The sequence below is a fragment of the Piliocolobus tephrosceles genome, chromosome 18 (genome assembly GCF_002776525.5).
Source record: "Piliocolobus tephrosceles isolate RC106 chromosome 18, ASM277652v3, whole genome shotgun sequence".
Taxonomy (NCBI): Eukaryota; Metazoa; Chordata; class Mammalia; order Primates; family Cercopithecidae; genus Piliocolobus; species Piliocolobus tephrosceles.
The window spans coordinates 61149865-61169152 of NC_045451.1; the positions used below are offsets into that span (position 1 = coordinate 61149865).

Consider the following 19288-nt stretch of genomic DNA (forward strand, 5'->3'; position numbering starts at 1 on the left):
AAAAAAAAAAAAAAAAAAAAAAAAAAAAAAAAAAAAAAACGTTGCCTAGTCCAAGGCCTCAGACATTTATATGTATGTTTTTTTCTCAGAGTTCTGTGGTTTTAGTTCTTCCATTTAGGTCTTTGATCCATTGAGGGTTAACTTTTTATATAGTGTGAGGTGTGGGTTCGGATTCATTCTTTCGCATGTGAATATCTGGTTGTCTCAGCACTATTTTTTAAGAAGACTGTTCTTTGCCTATCAGATGGTCTTGGAACCTTTGTAGAGATTAATTTGACCATCTGTATGTATGATTGTATTTCTAGACTATTAATTTTATTCCATTGGTCTATATGTCTGTTCTAATGCTCATACCAGACTGTCTTGATTACTGTAGTTTTCTAAAAAGGCTTGAAATTGTGAAGTATCGACCTTCACTTTTGTTCTTCTTTTTGAAAGTTATTTTAGCTATTCTGAGTCCCTTGCATTTCCATGTATATTTTAGGATCAGCTTATCCATTTCTTCAAAAAAGATTGACTGGGATTACATTGAATCTGTGGATCAATTAAAAAGTATTACCATCTTAATAGTATTAAGATGAATCTCAGCACTTTGGGAGGCCAAGGTGGGCAGATTGCTTGAGCCCAGGAGTTTGAGACCAGCCTGGCAACATGGCGGAACCCTGTCTCTACAAAAAATACAAAAGTTAGCCAGGCTTGGTGGCGTGTGCCTGTAGTCCCAGCTGTTCAGAAGGCTAAGGTGGGAGGATCACTTGAGCATGGGAAACAGAGGTCGTAGTGAGCCAAAATGGCGCCACCGCACTCTAGTCTGGGTGATCAAGTAAGACTGTCTCAAAAAATAAAAAGTATTAAGTCTTACAATCCGTAAACTTCATGTGTCGTTCTATTCATTTAGGTCTTTAATTTTTTTCATGTTTTTTAGTTTTCAGTGTACAAGCCTTGGACTTTTTTGGTTAATTTTATTCCTAAATAGTTTATTCTTTTTGATGCTTTTGTAAATGGCATTCCTTTCTTAATTTCATTGTCTAGAGTGGCTAGTAAAGCTAGCATATAGAAATAAAATGAATTTTTGTATATGGATCTTAAATCCTTGACTTTACTGAATTTGTTAGCTGTTTTTATCCATTAGTGTTTTGAAGAGATTATGTAGAATTGGTGTTAATTTTTTTTAAAACATTTGATAGAATTGGTGATCATTTGATAGAATTGGTGGAACAATCTATGCTTAGAGATTTTACTTTCAGGAGCTTTTATTTGTTTATTTTATTTTTATTTATTTTTTTTCTATTGCCTAAACATAGGCAAGCACATTTTCAGGAGTTTTTACATTTCAAATTTAATTTCCTTCATAGATACAGGGCTATTCAAATGATCTATTTCATATTGTATTTATTTCTGTAATTTGTTTTCCCAGAATTGATCCATTTCATAAGCTTATCAAATTTGCATGTAGAGTTGTTTCTAGTATTTATTTATTACCCTTTTGATGTCTGTAGGGTGTTTAGTCAGTGAGATCCATCCCATTTCATTGCTGATATTTGTAATTTGTGTTTGTCCCCCTTGCTTGAGGATTATTAATTTTATTGATCTTGTCAAAGAATTGGCTTTGTTTCATGGATTTTTCTCTATTTTCTGTTTTTAATTGTATTGATTTCTACTCTTATTTCCTTTATTCTGCTTGCCTTGTGATACAAATTTCCCTTTCAGCAGTGGTTTGACTATATCCTATGAATTTTGATGTATATTATTTTCATTTTCATTCTGTTCCTTGTATTTTTAAAAATTTCTCTTGAGACTTGCTCTTTGACCATGGATTATTTAGAAGGGCCTAAGTAATTTTCTTGTTATGTTTCTGTTGATTCTAGTTTGATGCCATTGTGGAGAGAGGGCACACTTACTTGATTTAAATTCTATCACATTTATTTATTTATTTGAGACTGAGTCTTGCTCAGTCGCCCAGGCTGGAGCGCATAGGTATGATCTCGGCTCACTGCAACCTGTGCCTCCTGGGTTCAAGCAATTCTCGTGCCTCAGCCTCCCGAGTAGCTGAGATTACAGGCGACTGCCACCATGCCTGGCTAATTTTTGTATTTTTATTCGACACAGGGTTCCATCGTATTGGCCAGGCTGGTCTTGAGCTCCGACCTCAAGTGATCCACCCGCCTCGGCGTGAGCCACTGTACCTGGCCTAAATTATATTAAATTTAAATGTGATTTAGGTATAGACTATTTACATTTAGTGCAATTGTTGACGTGTTAGGGTTTAATTCTGCTTTTTTGATGTTTTTGTGTGTGTGTGTGTGTGTGTGTGTGTGTGTGTCTTCTTGTGGGTTACTTGAACTGTGTTTTGGTATCCTGTGTTACAATGTTTTTAAATGTGCTTCTTTGTATAGTTTTTTCAATGGTTGCTGTAGGTGTTTTCATTCTCTATATAAAAAAGATGTGATAAACCTAGTTGCCATTTTTTGTTGTGGAATCCTTTGACTTCTTGCCATCACAGCTACCTGTAAGCTGCTGGCATTGTCTTCATTACCATTATAGTTTTAAAGAACTTTGTGCTATATACCTAGATAAATTTTTCTCACGTTCCATGCTAAAATGACTTGAAGCAGTGAGTTCCTACTAAGAGTCCTTGTCTAATTTAAATCATGCCTCTTTAATATAGGTAAGGCTTTGCTGAAAAATATTTCAGTTTATTTGTGCTGGCGTGGCAAGTGGACAGGGCTCAGGTGGTTTAATACAAACTGCAGGAATTTAACTTCTCTTGTTACAGAGGTAGTTTTTCCCCCCCCCCACCGCTGTGGTTTGATAGGATTTGGTAACATTGGGAAATTGGGTTTTCCTTTTCTGCTCTAGAGCACTGTTGAACTGTACTGCTGTATTCACTGGTATGCTCTCACTTTAGTGGTTTAAAATTGGTCATCATGTTCAGGGTGTCTGCCACTGTACTGTAACAAGATTTTATATTGTTAAAGTGTAGGACTGCTGGCTTTACAGTTTTAACTGTAGTTATATCGTTTTAGTAATTTGAAAGGTAGACTATTTTGTCTCTGTGCTTTGCACTGTAGACAGTAAATATTTATGAAATTGAACACTTACAGAGAATTCAAATTTTATTTCCAAAATCATGATTTAAAGTTAAACATTTTTTTTCTCCTCAGAGTGACAAAAAGAGTAGTCCCCAGAAAGAAGTTAAGTATGAACCCTTTTCTTTTGCTGATGGTAAGTAACATTTTCATTTTGAGTTATTGTCTGTGTGTCTTTTTAAGGTAAAATTTATGTCTTACCCCATATTTACTTATTCTGATGTCCTTTTCAAACAAAATGTCAGGTTTCTTGAACAATTTACCTTAATATGACATATAGTAAATTTACTCTTGTTGGCATACAGTTCTATGAGTAAGTTACTTCTTAAAACATCAATCATGAAGCCTTAACTATGATTGGACAATAGTATCTTTTTGGTTTTTTTTTTGAGATGGAGTCTCGCTCTGTTGCCCAGGCTGGAGTGCAGTCTAGTGATCTCGGCTCACTGTAAGCTCCGCCTCCCAGATACACGCCATTCTCCTGTCTCAGACTCCCGAGTAGCTGGGACTACAGGCGCCCGCCACCAAGCCCGGCTAATTTTTTGTATTTTTAGTAGAGACGGAGTTTTACCTAAGTGTTAGCCAGGATGGTATCGATCTCCTGATCTTGTGATCTGCCCGCCTCAGCCTCCTAAAGTGCTGGGATTTGGACAGTAGTATCTTATTGGATTCTGATAATATAATACTTTCCTAATGTGAACTTTAGAGTTATTATTGATTGTTACTTAGCTTGAGAAGGCACATGTCTATTCGTTGTCTAATATTAATGGATTTACATCTTTTTTTAGATATTGGCTCCAATAATTGTGGATACTATGACTTACAAGCAGTACTAACACACCAGGGAAGGTCTAGTTCTTCAGGTCATTATGTATCATGGGTGAAAAGGAAACAAGGTAAAGAGTATTCTTTTTTCAACTGTTCAGTATTATTTTAAGTTTGTTTATTTTATAGCAGTGGTTTTCAAACTTTGGGTCTCAGAACCACTTCACATTCTTGAAGCCCCAAAGAGCTTTGGTTTATGAGGTTTGCCTCTTAATAATTACTGTATTAGAAATTGAAAGTATGTAGCCTCTGGAAGATTCCAGAGCACACTTGAGAGAATGCGGGTGGAAAAGGCAAGCAGTGCTGTAGTGCTGTCATTGAAGTAGTTGTAACCTGGTGGAACCCCTGCAGTGCCCTTAAGCCTGTGTGGTCACTGGGCCGCATTTGGAGGACTGTTGGTGTGGCCAGTGGAGCACTGCTGTGCCTCCGATGACTCTATACCTTTTTTGCAGTGGAACTCTGAGAAGAATCCTGCATAACATTAATTCATCTTCTCCTTGTTATTTAGATGAATGGATCAAGTTTGATGATGACAAAGTCAGCATCGTAACACCAGAAGATATCTTACGGCTTTCTGGTGGTGGAGACTGGCATATTGCTTACGTTCTACTCTATGGGCCTCGCAGAGTTGAAATAATGGAAGAGGAAAGTGAATAGTAGTCTTCATTTTAGCTATTTATGCTTAGGTATGAAAATAAATGTTATTTGTTGATCATTTCTATAATCCAGAGCTTTAGAGGAAGACACATAGGTGGTTTTATCTGTTTCCCCTCGTTTGGAACAAAAGAGGACAGAAGCAGACCACTCTGTGCATCAACCTAAAAAATTACAGAAAAGAGAAAATTATCTTTGGATTGTGCTGCCCTATATATAAGGGTGGCCGAAAGACATTTTTTAAAAGCTTATTATTTCTTGCATTATTTTAAAAAATTCTGAGTTGAAATGCCTTTCAACCATTTCTTCCTGTGGTCATTTTTCTTGCTGCCTTTTTCACCCAAGATTCAGCAGTCAGATGTTTATTGCACACCTACTACCTATTATTTGTTGTTCTTGCATGGTTCAAACCGCCATTCTGTAGCCACCCATCCTTTGCCTTATCTAACATTTTTCCGGGAAGGTGGAAAAGGAAGTTTTGCTCTCATTGTGTAACTCAGTGCTGCTGTCCATCCCATGGAAACATGGGCACAATCAAGTATTTGTCCAGCCTGTTGCAGGCTTTTCATGACTTTAAAATAAATTGTGATCAGTAACAGTACATTTGATTATACATTTATTATTGTGTCTCTCTCTGATGTACTGTGGATTGTACATTTAACTTTAGAATGGCTTTGTAATAATCAATCTTAAGAAAATGTTGACAAGCTCTGGTTGCTTACTTTTAGAAAATGAGGACATTTAATAATAATTTTTAAAAAGGGATTAATAAGCTTTTGACCTCAAGTCTTTTGTCTTCTAAGTGTTGGAGCTTGGCTGAAGATTCAGATATGTTTAATACTGTACAGTTTCTGAAGATGGTTATTAACACTGTGCTATGAAGCATCCATTTGAAAATATTTGTTATCTTCTTTGCCTGCCTGTATTTTACAAAGAAATAATACAAAGTTATAAAAGTAATGGATTTTCTTTGGATGCCAAATGCAGTGATGTTATCAGTCAGATTTGTTCCTTGGCTCAGTTGGTGTTTGTATTTCCTAATTCCCCAAACCTTGGCTGGACGTGGTGGCTCACGCCTATAAATCCCAGCACTTTGGGAGGCCAAGGCAGGTGGATCACTCGAGGCTGAGATTGAGACCAGCCTGGCCACATGGTGAAACCCTGTCTCTACTAATAATACAGAAATGGTGGTGCACACCTGTAATCCCAGCTACTTGGGAGGCTGAGGTCGGAGAATTGCTTGAACCCGGAAGGCAGAAGTTGCAGTGAGCTGAGATCACACCACTGCACTGCAGCCTGGGTGACAGAGAGACTCTCTGAAAAAAAAAAAAAAAAAAAAAAAAACCCAAATCTTAATGTCTGTTTCAGAATTTTAGTGATTTTAAGGTGATAGTAGAAAATACCAAGCATATGAGGTATTTCAATACGATGGGCTTCTTAACATTTTAATACAGTAGTTACTCATCTTTGTTCCAGGACCCTTGACTGATTGCTAAGGAAAGGATAAAGCATAGAATACCAGCCAGTTTGGCTCTGATTTTGAGTTATTTATAATAAAGTTTGGGGATTATCATACCATCTCATATCTTTGTGTATGTTGTTTGAATGCTCTGCAGAGCACAACACTGATAACTATTAAAAATAGAAAATAACAGCCATTTTACTTTCAAATCTGATGTGATGTACTCTGTGAACACTAGGGGGGATAAAAGAAGCATTGCAGGGAAACTTACTTGTAAATAGCTTCCTCACCTAAACTTTGACTTGGCAATCAATACTTTCTACTTCGTGGAGGGGATTAAGAATACAATGGGGAGGAGGAGACCATAAGAATTATAATGATTCATGTATATTTGTATGACGCTTGTAACTTTGCAGTCTTTTTTCATTATCTCATTCGGTCAGAACAATTTTATTGAGGACATGAATTTAACAATTAGAATTTAGATTTTCTGACTGTAGCTACTAGATGCTGTAGCTACTAGAACAGGTGAGCTAGGTTTAGAGCAAAGTATATAAGCCTTGTATGGAATATATTAGAATTTTAAAAATTGTAATTCCTTACTATAAAAAGTTTGATTTCATTTTATTTGATCTACAAAAGCATTATTCCAAAGAATTCTTTCAAGTAGAAATGGGAGTTATACCAGTGTCGTTTTAAACTAATAAGGCTATTTTAGAATTCAGCCTTGCCTGTAAGGTCTTTGAGAAGGGAGAATAGGCCAAAAAAAAAAAAAAAAAAAAGTCTTGATTCCTGAATGTGCCTTATATATTGTGCCACTCACACCGAGGCCATCTCAGCATTAGAGCTGTGCTAGGTCACTGCTTCACTAGCTAGAAGTTAGGCCCAAGTAAGCGCATTTACAGAATAATCTGCACTCAGTAGCCCTTCTTCAGGATTAAAAACAATGATGACCTCATCTTGGAGCCCTAAAGGGAAATGCTTTTCTGTGGGAACAGAAAAAGGCAGTGGTACTGTCTTCTGCTACTACTCTTAGTGCTTTGCTGTGTATAGGGTGCTTTCACATACCTCTCATTTGAATGTCACAACAATCCCTGAAGTGATTAAGTCTTGAGAGGTCAGGCAATTTTTGTAAGGCTAGAAGGAAAAGTGAGGTTTCAGACTTCATCTCTTTCAAAGTTGGCAAACATTTTCTGTAATGGACAAGATAGGAAATTATTTCAGGCTTTGCAGGCTATAAAGTGTTGCAGCTTTGTTGTTACGGTGTAGCTGGAGCCATAGACAGTTACGAGTGAGCGCAGCTGGGTGCCAGTACAATTTTAACGATCAAGACTCGTGGCAGGCAGAACCAACCATCATTTGTTGATCCTCTGCTTGAAAGCACGAATAAGAACAGAGCAGTCATATGGTTTCAGAAAGTGTTATTCTGGGATTCCAGGATAGCTAAATTTTTTAAGTACTAACAGCACACAGGAAACTAATTTGGTATAGGAAACAACATATCCCTAAATAGTGCCTATTTAACTTCATTATAAATACATCTACTTAACAAAAATAGATTTTGTGAGGGTCACTTCGTTTAGGTCATTATCTCAACCCACCCTCCTCCCAACCTCCCCAAACTCTGGTTTGAGCCAATATGTGTTCTATTGTTCTTAGAGCACCAGCCGACTGTACAACAATTGTTATAAAAATGTTTATTGTTTACCAAAACCAGTGGACCTCTTATCAAATGCTGCTTGGTAACAAAATCTATCACAGTTTTAATAAAAAGAAAAAAAAGAAGCTAACTATTTGTCTCATTGTCATTAGTTAGACTTTCTGCAAGGTCACTTAATCCAGACTTATTCAGTGCATTAATCAGATTCTCAGGTGTTGCATGAACTCCCTCTTGATCTTGCCAGGCAACCAGGAGCTGCTTAGCTCTCATCTTCATGTCTTCACTGTCACACTCAATCTGCCTAATTTCTGAGTCTTTCATTTCCAAGTAGGGAGCCAGAATCTTCCATTGTTCACCCAGCTTATTGGCAAATACCTCTATTTGTTCTCCTGTTACAGGTTTGTCTCGCCGAACATCAGGACCTAGAAAACGAAGAGAATATAAATTATGTGCAATTCTAAGTATACAACAGAAATGGAAAGCTATGGGGCCAATGAGTTTTATTAACCACCTTTAGTAGACTTTATTTTAAAAGCAAACAATTATTTTTTATATTCTCCATAAGTTGAATACCACTCTTAATAAGCATGGTCAATAATCAAAGCTAAAGCTGTTACCTCTGTTATAATTATGTAGGCTTTCCCTGAAATGAACTGCTCCCCTTCCAATAACCAATAATTAACAAAGGTATGGGTCACCTTCAGATGTATTTCCCTTCCCTTTTAAAGTATCATTACTCCCCAATTTTATTGCATAAAATGTATTTTTAAAGTTATCATTAAGCAATGTTTTAAATTCCTCACTGTAAGTCAGAAACAGTTGAGATAAAATGGGAGAAGTTGAGAAGTTGATCAAATTAAATAATGTACCTATCAACAAAGAACCCCAATCTTCTTCAATTTTGTTAAATAACCAAGAAAATTAAATTCTTACTTTCATGTTCCTTCAGTAAAGCATCATTATCTTCCTCATCTTCATCCTCACCTGTTTTTATTTCTTCAGAAGGAGGCTAAAAATGAGAAAGAAGAATGTTTGAAAGAATGGCAGCCTCTGAAGTGAGGTAACAAGTACTTTGTTTAGGTAAGGATGGTCGTGAGATTCCAAGTACAGGGTGCCAGAACCTCACCCCTGAGAGCGTTAAACAGTATCAGATAAGGATACGAAGTGGGACTGTCTTCACATGCAGAAGGAATGAACTTGGTAAGACCCCAGAGTTGGAAAGACTCCCCACCCCCAATCTGGGAAGCAGGAAGGCAGTGAAAATTGCAGGACTTGCAAATACCCAGGGTTTAGTAAAGACGGCCTCAAGGAAGCCAGTAGCAACAAGTGTCCTTAAAAGTTCCTGATTCTTATCTTTTACCTTTGATAAAAGACAATATACTGCACTGGCAAACAGGAAAAAATTCATGTCTCTGTGTATAGGTGCATAACAGTTTACCTGAAGTACCATGAATTTTATATACTTTTTTTGAGACGGAGTCTTGCTCAGTCGCCAGGCTGGAGTGCAGTGGCACAATCTTGGCTCACTGCAACCTCCGCCTCCTGGGTTCAAGCAATTCCCTTGCCTCAGCCTCTTCAGCAGCTGGGACTACAGGCACATGCCACCACACCTGGCTAATTTTTTATATTTTAGTAGAGACGGGGTTTCACCATGTTGGCCAGGATGGTCTCAATCTCCTGACCTCATGATCCACCTGCCTAGGCCTCCCAAAGTGCCGGGATTACAGGCGTGAGCCACCGCCCCCGGCCCTGTTGAACCTTAGTTAAATTACATGCTGTACAGAAAATTACCAGTTACTTCATTATCAACTCATGTATTTCCTGTAAATGTATATTCCAGTGTGTTTTTCCCTCATTCTAAAACATGGGAGCTTGTGGATCACTGGTTTTTCACATGATTAAGTCAGTTTTTTGCTCACATAGTGATAGCAATTTTAATGATTATGTCAACTAAAGGGCATGAAAAGTTGATCTATGGTACTTACCGGTAATTCCTTGGCTAGCTTTATTACCATGTTTTCAAGATATTCTGGTAAACTTTTAAACTGCTGGTTGGTTGGCTGGAAGAAGTGAGGGCTTCTCCGTGCTAATAGTCTCAGGGCTCTCCAACCATAATTTGAATTGTTCACAGCCCTATAAAAAGAGATGTCAGGCTTGTAATTTATAGTTTTGTATTTCTGTATTCCCTTCTGCTTAGTTCTGCCGTGTGCAATTCTATATTTAAGGTAAATAGCTCAAAGTACCATTCTTTTCATTCGAATCTTATTCCTAAAGAACTTTTCGGTATGTTGTCCACTGATAATAACAAACCAACAGATGCACATATAACTAATAACAGGAACCAACAATGTCTGAAGAGGCAGGCTCATATGCAGCAAACACGTTTTCAAAGTTTCTGTACATTTTGTTTAACAAGTCAGCAAGTGTGTGCAGTACTAGCTAGATGCAGTATGTATACAACAGGAATCATTCATCTGGCTATTTGGAATCCATGAACTGTTCCCTAATGAAGTATAACAATGATCAAGGCGGTATACAATCAGGTGAGAAACAGAAACTGCAGAGAAATTCTAAAGATAATGCTCCAGAAATACGCAATGCTGCAGAAGAAACCAAACCACCAATTTATTCCATTTGAGACTTTTGGATTGGAAGTCTCTCCCTCCCCTAAGAAGAGCAATTTGGTTTATTTGGTCATCTCCTATAAATGAGCGTGTGTTACTTTAGGATGTGCAGGTACCACTGAAGACTTAACAAAAACTACCCCTAGACACTGGGGACTCTTCCCAAGGCAACACCTGCTGTGAGGCTTTGCCTGAACAGTTAAGAGCCTTCCTCTCTGACATATCTCTGTTTAAACAACTTGATTATTTTAGGCATGTTCAAAATTCACTGTCAATTATACATATCATTTTTCTTATTCTCCACAAAACCCTCTTTGGAGATAATAATTTGAACTATCACTTTAGGAATGAGTCCACCTAGTCTTACGTAACAGTGATAAATTAATATTCTTTCAATTGACAAACACTTGAACCAGGCGCTCAGTAGCTGTGGAGAGTACCTGAGGCACAGTAATGCAGAATGTGTTGGTAGGCATCGCTAGTGATAAACACACAAGGTATAAGATAATTTCATAAGGATGAGGAAAACGAGAAATGAGAAGGTGGTGAGTGCCATGAAATAAAAACCACGAGAATGCAAAAGAGGAGACCAGGGAGAGGAAGAGCTTCCAGGGGGACTTAAAGCCATGGGAACCTTGGGGGAAAAGTGGTTCAAGCAAGTGAGACAGTGAAGTGCGAAGGTCCTGTCGGGAAAGGGAAAGACGTTTGAAGTGAAGAGCAACAGGCCTGCTGTGGTTAAAGCGAGGGAAGGCATGGCTACACAGGAGAGTATAAGCCAGACCAAGGAGGGTTTTTAGACCCTGGGAAGGACTTTGGAACAGGCACTCACTGGAAGATTTTAAGCAGATTAGACTTGGACAATTATTTTAAAGATCACTGGCTGATACATGGAGCACTGACCACTGCTAGAGAAAATAGTTAAGAGGTCACAGTAATTAACAACTCTGGTCACAGGGTCACACTAGTAACGAATATTGAGTGCTAACTACATGCCCTGTATGGTTGACAGTGAACTGTCTTATTTAATCCTCAGAATAACCCTGTGAAATGGGTACTGTTACTATGTAACAGATGAGGAAAGGGAGGATGGCGGTTCAATTAGTAAATTAGCCTTCGTCGTGTAGTAAGTAAGTGGTAGAGGGGATCGGAACCTATGCATTCTGACAAGAGGCCTCTTGCCTTTAAACCACTACTCTTCAATTCCTATTTAAAGCCATGAGACTGTGGTGTCACCCAGAAGGTTCTAGATAAAGAGGCTAAGACTGAGTCCTGATGTTACTCCAAAATTTGAGTTAGGCAGAGGATGAGGAGGCTGAAATGGAATGTGAGGTGGAGTGGGCAGCGAGGGCAAAGGGCAAACAGAAGAACCATGGATTTGGACTCTCATGGACGCCAAGAGAAGAAAACATTATCTAAGGGGAGCAGGATAGGTTAAGAGCTGCTGTGAGATACTGTGCTTTGAAGGGTAGAGAGAAAAGAACTAATAGTTGGAGAGAAATTGGGGTCGGGGGAGTTTTTTTTTTTTTTCTTGTATTTTGAAACAAGGGTGATTCCAAGTCACACTTAGTTCACAGGAATACTCCTTGAAATCAGGATGTGTCCTAACAGGAACTCACCTAAGGGAAAAAGCACTACTCTATCCACTGCCTCTCTTAATAAGCTTTCTAGTATACACACAATTCCTAAGGAAAAAACAAATCGAATAAAATTAAAATGAGCTGATGAGAAACATTACTTACTTATATTAAAATTAAAATGAGCTGATGAGAAACATTACTTACTTATATTCATTTTCAACCATATTTTCCGGGTCTGCCTGTTCAATGGCTTCTTCAAAGAACTCCTCCAAAGTGGGCATGTACTCCCTGAGCAGTGTAAAGTAACTCGTGAGGATCACATACTCTTAGTAATAAATACTCAGAAAGTGGTGGCAAGACAAGATTCTAATGGCCCCATACTTTTAGTTACAGTTTTGATTACTTGGGAACTCCAGACTTTTAAGGAACTAAAACCCTCAAAACTAAATTCAGAAAAGACAATAAAGAGGGGATAGTCTAATACTAAACAATATTATGTACTACTTACTACATATATTGGATACTTTAATTACACACCATAATATATGAATATGTTGCTATTCAAAGAGGGCAGCCAGGGGATTTTATAGCATTTGAATTTTACCAGCAAATAAGAAACTTTTACATAACGTCCCCATCCATGAATTATTTTTTCTTTAAACCAGAATTAAACCAAAGCTAATAATCAGACCATAATATGATTTCAAGGGTTTAACCTTTAGCTCTTCTTTAAATTGTTACCATGGTAGCATTGTTGATTTTTAAAATGCATCTTTCTTGAATTTGTTTTTAGAAATAAAATTTTTATACAGGGTCAAGCAAAGAAATGAGATCTCAGGATCAGAAGACATCTTCTAGAATAAAACTAGGAAAATGGGCTCTCTAAAAAAAAACTATCCCAATATCCATTCGTTTCCTAATGCTATAGATACTGGATGCCACTTTATGAACATGCCACAAGTTATCCGTGTCCTATCCAGAGATATCTGTCTTCCCACTCTTTGCTCTGACAATGTTAAGCGGACATTCTTGCACCTGTCTCCTTGTGGATGAACAGATTTCTTTAGGCACAGGGACTTCAAACTTCCACTGCAACCCACAGTAAGAAATTCATTTTACACTGCAACCCAGTACACACATATATGCAAGTATATGTGCCATAGATATAAGTAAAGCTACTGTGTCACAAAAGTACATTTCCTATTTTATTTTAAAAATGCTAGTTTAAATTACTAAACTGACTTTACAAACCACCAATGATTCTCAAACTTAGTTTTTAAAAACACTATTCTGATCAACACACCTACTAGCAGGGCACAGACATCTGTAACGTTCAGATAGAGTGGTTGTGCCATCCGACTCCCACCAGCAGCACTGGCAAATTATTTTTATCCATAATTCTTACAGAATCTGGGTATTTTTAAATTACTGAATCTCTTAGCTGTGAAACTGCCCGCTGTAGTTTTTAACTGTACTTCCAGTTACTAGTGAAGTTCAGCATCTTCTCAGAGGTTTATTAAGGTTTCTACTTCTCAATCTGGCTCTTCCTTTGTCTGTTTTTCTACTGGATTGATCTACTGGATTGATTTGGTAGGTATCTAATTTTATTTATCAATTGTGCTAGAATTTTATCTATTTTTCTTGGTCTTAAAAAAATCTTTTGATTTTGTTGATCTTCTCCATTGTTTGTTGGCTATTTTTGCTGATTTCTAATCTTTTACTTTCTACTTTTGTAAGTTTACTTTTCTTCTGAATGACTCTCAGTGTTAGACTCTTACTTAGCTTGGTTTTTAGATTCCATTCTTTTTGAAAGTGTAAACACTTAAGGCTATACATTTCTCTTCTGTGTTCTACTGAGTTAGATCTCAAAGTCTGAATTTGTAGTGTTTTCACTGTCATTTACCTCTACATTTTCTAATTTCCATTATGATTTATTCTTTGATTCAAGGATTATTTAGAAGTGTGTTTAAAGGAGTTTTAAGTATTTTTGCTTTTGTTATTCATATATAATTTACAAAATTGTGGTTTCTGTAAGACCAAGCCTGTTAATTATTTTGTTAAATTCTAAATGTATTACACTAAGTTTTTTCCACCAAAATTTATTAAATTCTGAGAAAGGTCTGTCAAAATCCTACTAGATGGTAGGTTTTCTGGGTGGTGGATGGTGAAAACTGACCTGGGTCAACTTCTCATTCTAATTTTGTCAAATTTTTGAGAACACATTCTTAGAAAATAAAGTTTAAAATGTGTGTATTTCTATTTTTTCCTTTTATCTTTATGCAATGATTGCCTTTATTTTTAATAAAGCTCTCTGCTTTTAAGTCTTTTCTGCCTGATCTCAATATAACTATGCCTTTTAAAATTTACATCTTTTAAAAGTTCTTTCAGTTTCAACCCTTCCATATCTTTATTTTTTTTTATTTTTTATTTTTGAGACAGAGTCTAGCTCTGTCGCCCAGGCTGGAGTGCAGTGGCGCGATCTCGGCTCACTGCAAGCTCCGCCTCCCGGGTTTACGCCATTCTCCTGCCTCAGCCTCCCGAGTAGCTGGGACTACAGGCGCCTGCCACCGCGCCCGGCTAATTTTTTGTATTTTTTAGTAGAGACGGGGTTTCACCGTGTAGATCAGGATGGTCTCGATCTCCTGACCTTGTGATCCGCCCGTCTCGGCCTCCCAAAGTGCTGGGATTACAGGCTTGAGCCACCGCGCCCGGCCCCATATCTTTATTTTTAAGGTATACTTCTTATAAACATATAGATGGATTAGATGGATCTTTTTTTTTTTTTTGAGATGGAGTCTCACTCTGTTGCCCAGGTTGCAGTGCAGTGGCGCAATCTCAGCTCACTGCAAGCTCTGCCTTCTGGGTTCACACCATTCTTCTGCCTCAGCCTCCCAAGTAGCTGGGACTACAGGCGCCCACCACCATGCCCAGCTAATTTTTTGTATTTTTAGTAGAGACGGGGTTTCACCATGTTAGCCAGGATGGTCTCGATCTCCTGACCTCGTGATCTCCCTGCCTAGGCCTCCCAAAGTGCTGGGATTACAGGTGTGAGCCACCGCGCCTGGCCGATGGATCTTTAAAATGTAACACCAATTTCTGTCTTTGAGCCAGAAAGTCCATTTCCATTTATATTTGAATTTAACCATACTGTTTTGTACTTTCTGTTGTGTTTTCTGAGCTTTTTTTCTCCTCTCCTTTCTATTTACTTGCTTAAATTTTCTGTATTTACCTTTTTTACCCCTCAATTTATTTAAAAATTACATATTCCATTTCTTTCACATACTTTACAAGCGTGTTTGACTTAACCATAACATTCTGTAATTCTGACTACCCCTTCTTGTCTTACATGTCACTTTTAGCAAGTTTACCTTTTAAAATAACCCTAAATAATAATTACTATTTTATACAATGAATTCTTGATAAGATGTATTCAGATTTCTTCATGTTTACCAAAGTGTCTACACAGTAATCCTTTCTGCAGTTTACTTCTTTCTGGGTTCAGTTTCCTTAAGACAGCTTTTGCACTAGGGACTGTTGATAATTTCTCACAGTTTTAGTCAATTACTCAATTAACCACAACTGTTTAACTTGTTACAGAATTTCTGAGTTGAAATGTTGAAAAAGCAAGTAATACTTATAGAAATGAGAAAATATACTCATTGAATTTACAAAATGGGCAGGTTTAATAGCAGACTAGACATAGGAAAAGCAAGAATTAATGGATTAATGATTAAGAAATCACCCAGAAAGCAATACAGAAGGAGCAAGAGTTGGAAACAATGAGTTAATGATAGTTGAGGAGGTCCGGCAAACGTCTAATGGCAGAAGAAATAAGAGAGAATGCGAAAGACATTTTCAAACACGCATCCCACTGTCTTCTGATTTCTTTGGTTATTCTTGAAGCCAACTGTTAGTTTACCTGTGCCCCTCTGTAGGTTGTGTTTTCTCTCTGGTGACTTTATTATCATGTACAGAGATATGGACTTGTTTGGTTTATCCTCCTTAAGTATTATACTTCTTGAACCTATGAATTAATGCCTATTCTTAATAATTAACTCAGTTATTGCCGATTTCCCATTCGCTGTTCTTTCTTTCTGCCATTAGATGTTTGCCGGACCTCCTCAACTATCATTAAGTCATCGTTTCTAACTCTGCCCCTTCTGTATTGCTTTCTGGGTGATTTCTCAATCATTAATTAACCCATTAATTCTTACTTTACCTATGTCTAGACTGCTATTAAACCTGGCCATTTTGCAAGTTCAGTGACTATATTTTCTCGTTTCTAGAAGTATTACTTGTTCTTCAATCTGCCTAGTCCTTTTTGATAGTGTCATATTCCTGTGTTTTCAATTCCTTATTTTGTCTTAATTTTCAGAAATATACTTATTTTACAGCCTTTATTTTATAGTTTTATTATCTAAAGTGGCCAACTTCTGTTGCTTGTTCTGTTTGCCAATCTTGCTCATGGTGGACTATTTCCCTGAAAGTTTTGTAAGTTTGGATGGTGAACTTATCTTTGGGTTTTATTTTTTTTAACAACCTTATGAATGTAATCTTTAGATTTTTATGTGTGGGAATCTTGTTTTGGGTTGAAGGGGTGACCTTCAGAAAGATTTTTATTGCCAGCATGGGACTTTCTAGTTCACTGTCTTAGCTTGAGGGTTCCTTTACATTGCTGGTAGGAAAAATTTAAACTGTAAGACTGCAAGAGAGCAGACTTACGGGACAATTTCTCAGGGAATACTTTTTCCTGTAACCTACGTGTTGGTAAAAACCGATAAGCTTGTTTCCTGTGCCAGGGGGCATATCCCCACCCTGCCCTTCTTTTACAGATGTGTAGTGCTTCAACAATTTCCGCTTTGTTCAGGGAAACTCGCTCACAAATTCATGCAGGCCTAAGGCCTTTCTGTCCTTTTGTGACTATTAATACCCAAGTTCGGCTGGGCGCGGTGGCTCACGCCTGTAATCCAAGCACTCTGGGAGGCTGAGGCAGGCAGATCACAAGGTCAGGAGATCGAGACCATTCTGGATAACACGGTGAAACCCCATCTCTACTAAAAATACAAAAAATTAGCTGGGCGTGGTGGCAGGAGCCTGTAGTCCCAGCTACTCGGGAGGCTGAGGCAGGAGAATGGCGTGAACCCAGGAGGTGGAGCTTGAAGTGAGCTGAGATCACGCCACTGCACTCCAGCCTGGGCGACAGAGTGAGACTCCGTCTCAAAAAAAACAAAAAACAAAAAACAAAACCCAAGTTCCCTGGTTCTCAAAGCTGGGAATCATTAGTACTGCTGCCCTAGAACCATATTCTGTTCATAGGCTTACTCTTCTGTTTGTAGTTTTGATTCCTTTTGTGAATCTTTATTTTTTTGTGATTTCTAAAATTATTTTATCAGCACTTCGAGGAGTTTTATGGTGGGAAGTTATACTCTGCTGTGCCAAAAGTCAACCACAATAAACTTTTAAATTTCGTTTGAGCTCTGATCACAGCTGAGAAAAGGCTCCATTCTACTCAACACTTGATAAAAGCAACACTTCATTTGAAAAATGTTCAACTTGCCTTGTCTCTGATTTACAGGCTTCCATGTTATCAGGACAAAGATTCCAAAGCCTTGTTAACTCCTCACTACAAAACAGACACAGAAATAAATACGTTTTTTATGGACACTATCCTTATGTGACTTGAAACTGAATAGAAAAACAATACAATGTACACAGTGGATTTGGGGATGTTGACAGTATGAGTTTTACTTTTCTCAATAATTTTTGGTATTTAAAATACCTAAAATTATTCTCTATATGAACATATAATCATTAATTATAATTATGACTAATGATGATTACATAATCTTTAGTTTTTTCTAAAAATATTCAAGCACAATCTAAAGCAGTGATTAATTAACTGGAAGGTAAGAGAACTCAAGGATTATGGTACCTTGCAACAATTAGAAGCGAGCTTCATCAATCTAAACAATCCTACTGTCTGAAACGGAAAAAACGGCACAGCCGAGAGACACAGATTTTGGAAACTGGAGACAAAATGAAGGTTTTATCTGGTGCATGAACCTACACAATGGGCAGTAGAGAGTGCGGTTTGCTTTGGCTATCTATGTGTGCACCAAACAAATTCATATTATATTTTGGATGGAGAGTTCTTATAGTAACATCTTCAAAATATAAAAATAAGAACATTCCACATGAAGACAAGTTCACCTACTTTCCCATCAGAATTTTTTTGCTGGGTCCTTTCCCTAGGAAGTCCTCGGGTGCTGTTCTCTTCCGAATTATTCTCGTAGGTTTGGTATCTGATGTTCTGTGGTGAAAAAAACATACACTATTTTTTGAATTACAAATGGATAGCAGAAATAGAAGAATGTTTAATGTAAAATAAAATTTAGTTATTGTTTTCCTCTTAAAAAAGATGAAAACTGGCTGGGCATGGTGGTTCATGCCTGTAATCTCAGCACTTTGACGGACTGAGGAGGAGTTCGAGACCAGCCTGGCCAACATGGTGAAACCCTGTCGCTACAAAAATACAAAAATTAGCCAGACATGGTGGTAGATGCCTGTAATCCCAGCAACTCGGGAGGCTGACACATGAGAATCGCTTGAACCCAAGAGGCGGAGGCTGCAGTAAGCCGAGATTGCGCCACTGGATTCCAGCCTGAGTGACAGAGTGAGATTCCACCTCAAAAAAAAAAAAAAAAAAAAGACGAAAACTTCATATGATAGAACAATTATCAGATATTAGACAAAAATGCCACATTATAGGGCAAATTACATGGAGTAGATATACAGTATTCTTAATAATATAGATGTTTGTTCCAGGAATTTAATGACAATAAATTTATGAGGTAAAAAAAATACAGGGGTAAATCAAAGTGGTTGTACTCTTACAGAGTTCACCTTACATTTTTTATATGAAATATATACATGTATCTTTACATGCTATAGTTGTATCAGAGCATATTTTCAAAAGCTTTTCTCATCGTTCTTGTGATGAGTATGTATTTACCTTTCTTTCACAAAACTTGGGCAACCTTCATTTTTCCATGAGTTCCAGTTTTCTTCAGTGTTTAATATATGCTGGGAAAAACAGAGATTACATTTTGGTTAATGGAATCCTCTGAAATTCTATTTTGTGCTAAGAAGAGGATATAAACATAAAAAACACATACCTCTACCATCTTTGAAAATCTTTCTCCATCGGGGGGGTTTTCAGATAGTAGCTGTGATTAGAAAGAATATACTAAGCTTTCAACAACTTTCTGCATCATAGGAGTGGTTTGTAGGCAGAGAACCAAGGAGTGTTTGTGGTCTTGTACCTGAGCTTAACTTTATCCTTATTTTCCTATTTGGGGCTGAAACAAAGAAAATCCTAAATTTCCATTTTTTCAATCATG

The 19288-nt window shown here is 37.4% G+C and overlaps 2 protein-coding genes across 9 annotated transcripts in view; one reads left to right on the forward strand and one right to left on the reverse strand.

Moving 5' to 3' along the window:
• USP14 (ubiquitin specific peptidase 14) overlaps positions 1 to 8664 on the forward strand; it is a 58183-nt gene extending 49519 nt beyond the window's left edge. For 3 of the 4 annotated variants that reach the window (XM_023228546.1, XM_023228549.1, XM_023228548.1), the window contains 3 exons: positions 3162 to 3222; positions 3875 to 3982; positions 4420 to 7817. In XM_023228546.1, the coding sequence (XP_023084314.1) occupies positions 3162 to 3222; positions 3875 to 3982; positions 4420 to 4568 (318 nt within the window). In that variant the 3' untranslated portion in view covers positions 4569 to 7817. Of the gene's footprint in view, positions 1 to 3161; positions 3223 to 3874; positions 3983 to 4419; positions 7818 to 8085 lie in introns of those variants that run through there. The other variant, XM_023228547.2, reaches the window with a different exon arrangement.
• The window catches only part of THOC1 (THO complex 1), a 54586-nt gene continuing 43006 nt past the window's right edge, over positions 7709 to 19288 (reverse strand). For 2 of the 5 annotated variants that reach the window (XM_023228541.1, XM_023228545.2), the window contains 8 exons: positions 19064 to 19114; positions 18901 to 18971; positions 18103 to 18219; positions 17446 to 17511; positions 12093 to 12176; positions 9673 to 9820; positions 8621 to 8696; positions 7709 to 8109 (listed from right to left, as the gene is read on the reverse strand). In XM_023228541.1, coding sequence (XP_023084309.1) covers positions 7814 to 8109; positions 8621 to 8696; positions 9673 to 9820; positions 12093 to 12176; positions 17446 to 17511; positions 18103 to 18219; positions 18901 to 18971; positions 19064 to 19114 — 909 coding nt within the window. In that variant the 3' untranslated portion in view covers positions 7709 to 7813. Of the gene's footprint in view, positions 8110 to 8620; positions 8697 to 9672; positions 9821 to 12092; positions 12177 to 17441; positions 17512 to 18102; positions 18220 to 18900; positions 18972 to 19063; positions 19115 to 19288 lie in introns of all 5 variants that reach the window. The other 3 variants (XM_023228543.1, XM_023228542.1, XM_023228544.1) reach the window with 3 other exon arrangements.